This window comes from Notothenia rossii (assembly GCF_949606895.1).
Source record: "Notothenia rossii genome assembly, chromosome: 2".
NCBI classification, from domain to species: Eukaryota; Metazoa; Chordata; class Actinopteri; order Perciformes; family Nototheniidae; genus Notothenia; species Notothenia rossii.
In genome coordinates this window covers 94,031,893-94,042,303 of record NC_136904.1, presented here as the reverse complement: position 1 = coordinate 94,042,303, position 10,411 = coordinate 94,031,893, and the positions used below count along the sequence as shown (strand labels likewise).

Genomic DNA, 10,411 nt, shown 5'->3' with positions numbered 1-10,411 from the left:
CCAACTGACAGGTTCAAGTGGCACCCTCACACGGGCCACTCACAGCCGGGTTACCTATTGGGATACCATAGACAATATCTAGCGCTGGCTAACACGCAAAACCAACTCCCCAAAGGGAGCGGATGAAGCCTTCTCGCCGCAGGCCCAAGGACCGCGTCCATGCACCTGGTGAAGGTGCGAGGGGCCAGCGAGATCCCAAAGGGGAGGACACAGAATTCGAAGATCTTGTCTTCGCAGAACTGTAGGAACCGCCTGTGACCCTCCCAGATGGGAATCTGAAAGTAGGCGTCCCTGAGGTCTATGGTGGCAAACCTATCGCCTGCCTGGATTGCCTGCATCACCCTGGGAATTGTCAAATGTTTAACTTCAGGGGCCGGAGAAACAGGTTGAGGCCACTGAGGACCAGGATTGGTCTTAGTCTCCCATCCTTTTTGGGGACGAGGAAACAGCGGGAATAGAACTCAGCCCGCCGATCCCCTGGCAACACCTCCCTGACTGCACCTTTCGCTAGGGTGGTGAAAACCTCCACCCGCAACGCCTCTGTGTGCCGCGGGTCCGTCACTGACGAAACCGTTGCTGATCTCGCCATAGGGGGAAGTCCGAGCAAACTGAAGCAGGTAACCCTGGGTCATGTTTGAGACCACCTCCTGGTCCGTGCTCAGAGCTTTCCAAACCATGTGACGGGCTGTGGTGATGCGAGGGCTGGGTCCTTACTGGCGTCAGGAGGAAGGCTGCGGCTGCCGGGAACCATGGCCCCGAGCCCTGCCACCACGCCGACCTGCCTGTCTTCGCCTGCTCCGCCTAGAGTCTTCCAAGTAGTCCCTCAGGTCCTCAGGGGGTTGCCTAGGGTATACAGCTTGAGCGGTTGATGACCTACGCCCACCCGGCGGCGGCCAAAGGTACGGGAGATCTCCCGAGCACAACAGCGGGCCTCCTGAGCTTGTTGCAGCAGGGCACTGGCCTCCTGGCCAAACATGGCTGATGGCTCTACCGGCAGTTTCATAAGACAGGCTCGGTCCTCCTGCTGCAGCCTGGACTGAAAGAATGAAAAGAAGCTCATCTCTGCGAGTCACAAGACAGGAGCTGATTGGTGGTCCTGCTTTACATTCACAGAGGGCCCGCTATAGTACAACAACGAGAGAGTAATGTCAAGTGACAGTACAATTCACCAATCATATCTTCCCTCGAAATGGGTGGGCTTTATTATCGCGGACTTTATGACAAGTTTCGCCCGCTGCGCTGCTAAGTTTATGCATGTGTTATAACAACGGGTCAAGCTAGGCGGAAGTAGCTAATTAGCATACTTTAATTCACGATGGCTCATGTCAGTGATAGTGATGACATCGTTGCAAAACTACCAACCGAGTCATTTTCAAGAATGAGTTAGACTGATAAATTGGAGTTATTTACCAAAGGGCGAGCAACACCACGGCTTCATTTAGTTCAAAAAACCAAACGGTTCGAGAGGCATTTTAACATCGACAATTACGCCAGATACAACTGGATGACCGGATCAACCAGGGAACCAAAGCTTTACTGCTGGGATTGCTTGCTTTTTGGAGCGGACAGTGGGTCATGGGCCAGAGATGGATATTCTGATTTTCTGAATGCTTCAGGTCACCTCAGAACTACTATTCGTCTTAAAACATTTGGGGACACCAGGATAGGGCTCCAGCTGGATGAGCAACAATGCCGGGATGTCATCGCTCATAATGAAAAGGTGAAGAGGAACCAAGGAATTTTGAAACGCCTCATAAATTGTGTGGTGTACTTGGGCAAGCAGGAGTTGCCGCTCCGAGGTCACGATGAGAGTGTAACTTCATCAAACAAGGGGAATTACATAGAGTTGCTGGATTTAGTGGCAGAATATGACAGCGACCTGCACACACACCTCGCCACATCAACACTCTTTACCGGCATGTCCTCGAGGATTCAGAATGACCTGATCAGCGCTGTTGCTTGTTGTTTTCAAAGCCCTAAATGGGCTGGCTCCGGCCTATGTAGCCGAACTCCTCCATCGCTACACCCAAGCCAGAGCCTTAAAGTCTGCTGACCAGCTGCTGCTGGTAGTGCCCAAGACCAGGCTAAAAACCCGAGGGCACCGAGCCTTCGCAGCAGCGGGCCCTAGGCTCTGGAACACTCTGCCCCTCAACGTGAGGTCGGCCCAGACATTAGGGTTTTTTAAATCAACACTTAAAACTCACTTCTTCTCTCTGGCCTTCTAGCCTTTTCTTATCAAGCTCCACTTTTGTGGAATCAGCTTCCAGTTTGTGTTCAGGCGGCCGACAGCCTATCCGTTTTAAGAGTACGCATAAGACCTTCCTTTTGATAAAGCTTATAGTCGATAAAATGACCTAATGAGAGTGCTTTGACGCACAGAAAACCACTCTGGCCAGTCCCTTGACCCAGCACCTGGAAGAACCCGGAATGTCCCTCCAGAAACCGCAACCTTGCCCACGGCAACAAACCCAAGACCTGACCCCCAGGTCGCTGCTGAACTGGCCCACCCGTCCGACACGCGTGACATGATCCAACATGCCGAGACACATCTCTCCTCAACCCAGGCCAAAATAAATACCGTAACAGGTAACCACATGTTCTACGGACGCCCAGATGTCCCGACTGCCCATGCGCTTTTCTGAGGACCTCCTCGCGAAACCTGACAGGAACCACAATCTGATACACTGGCCCACTTTCTGACCAGCAATCCCCCATGCAGCTGACAACCCCTGGTGACACCATTTCCATCCTCGGTGGAGAGAACCGCCTCAAAAAACGGACTGAGGGAGACATCCGCTTTCTGCTCCATCACCAACTCACTGCGGGATACAGACAACAACCAGTCAGGAATAACCACAGACTCTCTCGCACTGACCTCTTCACCCTGCTCAGATTCCTCCTGTGCACGGCTCACAGCCCGGGTCACAGAGCAAGCCACAAACACTGCAGGAGAGCACTTGGCATTCTCCTCTGCCTTAACAATCACAGTAGGTGAAGATGACAGGCCAGGCCGTTACCCAGGATAACATCCACACCACCACTTGGCATTACAGGACGGACCCCCATGGCGACCTCACCCTAAACCAGACCTGAGTTAAGCACAACAGAATGCAGAGGAACAGGCACAACATTCATTCCCATACCTCGCATCCGGAAAAAATCCCCAGTTCCAGATTTGTCCGAAAACGGTAACACAGAGCTCAGAATGTATGAGTCATACGATGCCTCTCAAAATCTTTACCGGCACGCTGATATCACTTCCCACCAATGACACGTATCCGGTTGACACAGATGCAGAAAACAGTGGGTCCTTCAACCCGCATGGCTCATTAATCTGCTGACAGGGAGACAGGTAACAGGTAACAGCACCACAGACACAGCACAAGCAGCAGAGTTAAACTGGCGTACACAGTTCCCCCTGCTAGCCTTAGCTTTGGGACAGTCAGCCTTCCAGTGCCCTCTCTCCCTGCTGAAATGACAGATTTCCGAATCACCCTGTGGCTGACCTCGCATCTCACGCTCACCCCAGTGCGGATTAGCGTTCTCTTCCCATCTCCCTGCTGCACGATACATACCAGCTTCATCCTGGACCCTGAAGTCGCGACCGCCCCTGTGCGTTGGTTAGCACATAGTCATCTGCCAGAGCAGCAACCTCTGCAGCAGTTTTCACCTTACGCTCGCTGATATAAACCGCAATGTGGCCGGGCACAGAATTTTTAAATTGCTCCAACACCATCAACTCACATAATGCGACATACGTATCCACTTTCAAAGAGTTACACCACCTACAGAAAGAGGTAACCAGATCCCTGGCAAACTCAACATGTGTCTGCCTGCTAGACATCTCCCAGGACCGAAACCTCTGTCGATAAGCCTCAGGAACCAACTCGTAAGCCTTCAACACAGCAGTTTTAACCATCACATACACTTTGCTGTCAGCCACCGTTAAAGCAGAGTAAGCTTCCTGGGCCCTACCTGTTAGCACACACTGCAGCAATAAGGTGCTATTAGCATCTGACCACTCTCTGCTCTCAGCCACACGCTCAAATAAGGAGAAAAATGTATCTGGATCTTGTTCATTAAACTGAGGCACAACAGGAACAGATTTGCTCTAACAATCCCTCTTATGTTTTCCTTCATCCTTTTATCCCCAACATCCAATCGGAAATGTTCAGCAACACCGATCAGCTGCTCACGTGAGAAGCCCTCCAGTAGCTCCTCTGTAGGCGCTCTCACAAAGTCCTCCAAACTCTCCATCATACAACACTGTGTGGCACGCTCACGCTACTACACAGCCTACACGCTACCGCGGCCTGTCCCTCTAACTGCCTCAGAGTAACTGGCTAAACTCCCCGCTAGTCTTCAGGTGCTGGTTATGGCGGGTACTTATGCACTAAATACCGTAAGCTCGGCGAAGCTACCGAAAAAACCGGCAACTCCACCCGCAGCCTCGGCGTGCTCCCGAGCTAATAGCTCTAACCACTTTCACACCACACTACAACCCCCCCCCTACGACCTCCAAGGGAGACCGTACTAGACCTAACAGCAGGGTCGGCTCCAGAACAAATCGAATGGGGGGTCAATCATTTACCACGGGGGGGCACACACATGCTGTAAAGTCACACACACACACACACACACACACACACACACACACACACACACACACACACACACACACAGGTGTTTGCCTCTCAGTAATATGATGTAACGTTTGCATCCTAGCAGCAGACAAACCTAAAGTGTCCAGCTTCTTCAGAGTGGGTCATTACAGGGGAGGGGGCTTCCTCTCATCATGTCAAAGCTCTCACTAACAAGCTGAGTCACACACGCTGTGTTTCTGTTCGTAGGCTACTGCACGTTGAATCTTAAAACGTAATTGTTGATGGTTGTTTCGGTTGTCTAACTATTCTCTTTAATAGTTGTCCTCATTATATTGAATGCTTTCAAGGTTATGGTGCTGATCTGAACAAAAGTATAACATATCTAAATGTTCCCACACTTTCAGGCATGGAGTCAGTTAGTCAATAATGATTCTGTATGAGTGTATTTATATTTACTGATGTTCTGAGAGTGTTGAATTCATTGAATATGTTATTCTTATGCAAGCTTTTAACAGCATTGATTAACATAGTGTATATGCTATGGATTATTCTCACTTCCATTATCCTTCAATGTGATGATGCTATATGCTGGCTGGGGCACGTTTAGCCTTTCTTTCAGGTCTTCCTCTCCTTTCCTTCACCGGTTGGTCTTTGAATGCATCTCTCTTTTTGCTTTAGTTGCAAACACAAACATTTGAAATGTGAGTGAAATACTGTTTGAATAACTGAGAGATGGCAGGATTGTGGTGCATGTAGTTTATGAGAAGGTCTTAGTTTGTGTACATCACTTCTTCAGTTACTTGGAATGTATATTTACTATTGTCAGGTCCAGCTGTGAACGTTAGCCGTTCACATGCATGCAGGTTATTGTGGTTTTTAGTATTGTATGTGTTGAATTAGGATATGTTGCATTTATATTCCCTCCTTTTATCCAGATACAGAAAGCCTGAGTAAGTCTGTGAACTCCTGTTTGAATCACTGAGACATGCCAGACCTTTGCTGCATGTAGTGTATGTGGAGGTGAGATATTCCCAGCACAATAGTGTCACGTACAACCCTAGGAGATTTTACAATTCACATGCATGCAGGCTGATTCTGTATTCATATTAATATGAATATTGAGTAACATATGTTGTTTTATTGTTAGTACCTTGACACAGGTAGATAATCATACTGTATACATGTGTGTACTGCTTCTGCATGCAAGTATGTGTGCACATATATGCATTTAATATAAGGAAAGAATATATTCTCACTTATATTTGACTTACTTCAAATGAGATTATATTGATTACTGTCTGCTTGTGACCTTTCCTTAAGTCTTGCATCTCCTTTCTATAACTCTTGTTCTTTCTATGAATGTGTTCTCTGTTTAGGCCGACTTGCAAACATGAAGGAAGCAATGTGTACGAGTGTGAAATAATGTTTAAATCAATGCGAATGACCATGTTGGTGGTTCATGTGGTTTATGAGACTTTTTCCCTGCCCTTCATCTGTGTGCTTCTCTTCTCCAGCTACCTGAAGTTAAATTCCATATTGTCAAGTACAAGTGTGAGGAAGGTTGTAATTCACATGCACTCAGGCTTATTGTGTTTTTGTATTACTGTGTGTGTTGAATTACGACATTTTCCTCTGAACATTTCCTTTATTGTGCATTTATATTCCCCCTTTCTTCACAGATACAGAGAGCCTGAATAAGTCTGAACTACTGTATGTGGAGGTGAGACTTTCCCAGATGTTATATTTAACATGCTCACATACAACTGTTGGAGATTGCATGCAGGCTGATTTTGTATAATATCTGACATGTTGCTAACAACATCTCATTAACAGTTCCTGTATTGTTCCTCTCTTTGGTGCAGACATGAGCAACAGCAGCCTGAACCCTCCCTACTTCCAGTTGACTCTGTTTGCAGACTTTGGGCCCCTCAGATACCTGTTCTTCATCTTGTGTCTGTTCATCTATGTAACTATAGTCTCTGCTAACATGGTCATTATTCAGGCAGTGTTCCTGGAGAAGTCTCTGCATCAGCCCATGTATATTTTCATCAGCTGTCTGTGTGTAAACTCTCTGTATGGCTCAGCTGGATTCTTCCCCAGGTTCCTGCAGGACATCCTCTCTGACTCTCATTTGATCTCACGTCCATTATGCTTTATTCAGATGTATGTTATTTACACCTATGCTGCCTGTGAGCTGACCATCCTCACCATCATGGCCTACGATAGATTCATTGCTATCTGTCAGCCCTTACACTACCACAGTAAAATGACGTTTCAGAAGGTACAGGTTCTTATGCTCGTTGCTGTTTTATACCCAGTGCTTACGATGGGCTTCTTACTCTATCTTACTGTTAAATTACCGCTGTGTGGAAATAAACTGAACCGGATTTTCTGCTCTAACTGGCCTGTGGTGCAGCTCTCCTGTGTGGACACCACTCTGAACAACATAGCTGGTCAGTTTCTCATGGTGACCAGCATCATCATCCCCATGTTCTTCGTCCTGTACACATATCTACGGATTCTGCTGGTCTGCAGGAGGAGATCGTCTGAATTCAGAGGAAAGGCATTACAAACCTGCCTGCCTCACATCGTGTCCTTTTTGACCTACTCCATCTCTCTCTTCTGCGAGCTGTCTCTGACTCGATTTGAGGCTGATCAACTGAATCCAAGCATCACAGTTATTTTGTCTTTAGCGTATCTGATCATTCCCCCCCTCAATAACCCTATAGTGTATGGCCTGGGTCTGCCTCAAATCAAAGGAGTCGTGTTAAGATTTCTGAAGAAGGGTCCTGCTGCTGAAATATAAAAGGAATATGTTGACCATGGTAGATTGTGTTTCCTATTATTTAAAGCAGTGGTCGCCAACCAGTCGATCGCGATCGACCGGTCGATCGCGAGTGTGGTGCGGGTAGATCGCGGACCGTTAAAAAAAAGTAACAAAAGAAAGAAAAATTAAATTAAAATAATAATGTTTGAAAAATACGTTTTTAGATGTAAACCTATCATCCACCACCCCGTTAGCAGGTTCGACTTGATTGACGTATATTTGAGACACCTCAATAATATAATACATTAACCGTTCTTTACGTGAACCTCATCATGACACAAAAGACGACGGCAGGACTGTAATTTCCCGTGTTCAGTGAACGCAACAGAGGCAACACACCAGACCAATCAGAGAGTTGCATGGGAATACACGTGTGCTTGTGTCATTCAAGCTTGGCTCTGTGTGTGTGTGGCGATATCGCATTTAGTGTGATAAAGAGGGAGAGAGGGAGTGAGGGAGAGAGGGAGAGAGAGGGACCGGTGCTAGCGGGGACCGTGATGTTAGCATCTGGTTAGCTAGCTGCACTAACGGACATAATGATTTGTTTCCACAACAAGCTGGAGGAGAGTCCTCTCCTGTCAGACTGAGGGGCTCAGGTGAGCTAAAGGACTCTCTGAGTGTTTAGAACAGTTTTGTCACAAATTATTCAAAAGATTATTTCCGCGGCACACCTTCATATGATCATTATAGTTATACAAACAATAAGAGAATAAATGAAAAACAGGTATGAAATAGCCTACTATATGGCAGTAAAACAAGAATACAGTTTAATGTGATTTGTAAAATATCCATAAAGAAAAAGAAAATCTTTTTACAGTTCTGTTTCATATTTGTGCTGAAAGAGGTATCCATAGATCTCTTCATGTTGCTCTCAAAGTGCACCAGATTGATGCTTTCAACTTCAATATTTAAAAAAAAAATCTTCCCGGGGGAGCATCCCCCCGGACCCCCCTTGAGGAGGTGAGGTCCGCCCCCCAATAGCACTTTACCACTGCCTATATGCCGTGAGCTGATTATGGAGCCTTCATTGTAACAGTAATTCAGATACAATTAGCCAGATATAAAAGGCCTCAAATTGGAAGCATTGTCTGGGCCGTCTTTTCCACTCAATTCTGCAATAGGTAGATCTCGCCTTTCACCTAGGCCGAGGTCCGTGATCTTGAGCTTTAAAAGGTTGGTGACCACTGATTTAAAGGGATACATGATTAGATAGAGATCAACATAAAGCACAACAACAATATTGTATATGCTTGATTTAACTTGATTTGGCTTGAATTTCCCTCAAATGTTAAAATATCACTATTCTGTTAAATGTAATAGGTTTAAAGTTAGAACACATTATGTGCTGCCTCTTCATGCATATTTAAGGTCAATATTAAAATATATATTTTTTAACATATCCTCATAAAAAGTAGATTTTACAGGAATTCCGGTGTACTGTATGTTAGGCATTGTGATGTTACACCACATACTGTTGTTATTGTGTTTTAATATTTTGTTGTGAAGCATTCACCCTTTGTTACTATAATGACAATGTAATGATGATGTAATATATTCAATAAACAACAGTCTACAGCCATGAGAGTCCCTGCTTTTTCCCCTTTACTTAAATGAAATGCTATTGTTAGCCATTTGGAACATATTAGTTTAACCTTGAAGCATGCTAACATTATATACTTATCAGTGCAGCTGAGGATTATGGGAATTAATAAACTATCAAGCTTTCTATGTTTGGCCCCCTGCCTTAACTTTAATGTTATACGTACAGTAAATTACAAAGATCTGCAGTTTTTGGTCCAAAACTATTTTTGCAAGAACATATTTTGTGAAATGTTAGTAAGATTGGTCACTTTCCATGCAGGTTTAGTATGAATTTACTGTTTTTAAAAGAAAGTGGTTTGCATTAACAAGTGTAATGTATCTATGATAGAAGTAGAATAAACACTAAATAACCAAATATAATATCACAAAAAGCGGGCCTGAAACCTGAGAGCTGACATTCACTTTTAGGACCAAACTGACAGTTTTTCTTGTGGTCTTGGGTCAAAATGTTTATTTTCAAAGATATATTACCTTGCACGAAATTACGTATGGAAATTGCTTCTGTTGTCCCAGTTTTATTAATTTGATTAACAAGACAACTTTCAGGGAATTTCACTAACTGCTGGCCTACTCCAGATACAATGCACTTTTCAACAGCTCACCTCTGGCTGGCAGATGACCATCACCAGTGCTCCAACCACATACACAACCCGATGGGCCCAAGCCCGTGCTACAAACGAAATATATACAAATGTAGAGTATTTACAAAACCCCTGAGCCGGCAGGACAGCCAGACGCTCTCTTCGGCCTCTGTAAGCTTAGGGGCAAGACGCTACCTAGAGCTTCACTGGCCCCGCAAGACGCTAAGGCCAGTGATCACAGGGGTTTAAGGAGCCGCTCAAGCTAGCCTGCTGGATGCGAGGCCAACTGACAGGTTCAAGTGGCACCCCCACACAGGCCACTCACAGCCGGGTTACCTATTGGGAAACCATAGACAATATCTAGCGCTGGCTAGCACGCAAAACCAACTCCCCAAAGGGAGCGGATGAAGCCTTCTCGCCGCAGGCCCAAGGACCGCGTCCATGCACCTGGTGAAGGTGCGAGGGGCCAGCGAGATCCCAAAGGAGAGGACACAGAATTCGAAGATCTTGTCTTCGCAGAACTGTAGGAACCGCCTTTGACCCTCCCAGATGGGAATCTGAAAGTAGGCGTCCCTGAGGTCTATGGTGGCAAACCTATCGCCTGCCTGGATTGCCTGCATCACCCTGGGAATTGTCAAATGTTTAACTTCAGGGGCCGGAGAAACAGGTTGAGGCCACTGAGGACCAGGATTGGTCTTAGTCTCCCATCCTTTTTGGGGACGAGGAAACAGCGGGAATAGAACTCAGCCCGCCGATCCCCTGGCAACACCTCCCTGACTGCACCTTTCGCTAGGGTG

The 10,411-nt window shown here is 46.2% G+C and overlaps 1 protein-coding gene across 1 annotated transcript; it reads left to right on the top strand.

The window, feature by feature from the left end:
• Nucleotides 1-2,713: 2,713 nt before the first annotated feature.
• On the top strand, nucleotides 2,714-7,854 carry LOC307029772 (olfactory receptor 51I2-like; the record flags this gene model as incomplete). The annotated part of the gene is made up of 4 exons (XM_079665855.1): nucleotides 2,714-2,987; nucleotides 4,176-4,335; nucleotides 5,981-6,147; nucleotides 6,467-7,854. 4 exons carry the CDS (start codon nucleotides 2,714-2,716, stop codon nucleotides 7,408-7,410), a joined length of 1,545 nt encoding a protein of 514 aa, XP_079521981.1. The 3' UTR covers nucleotides 7,411-7,854.
• Nucleotides 7,855-10,411: the final 2,557 nt, after the last annotated feature.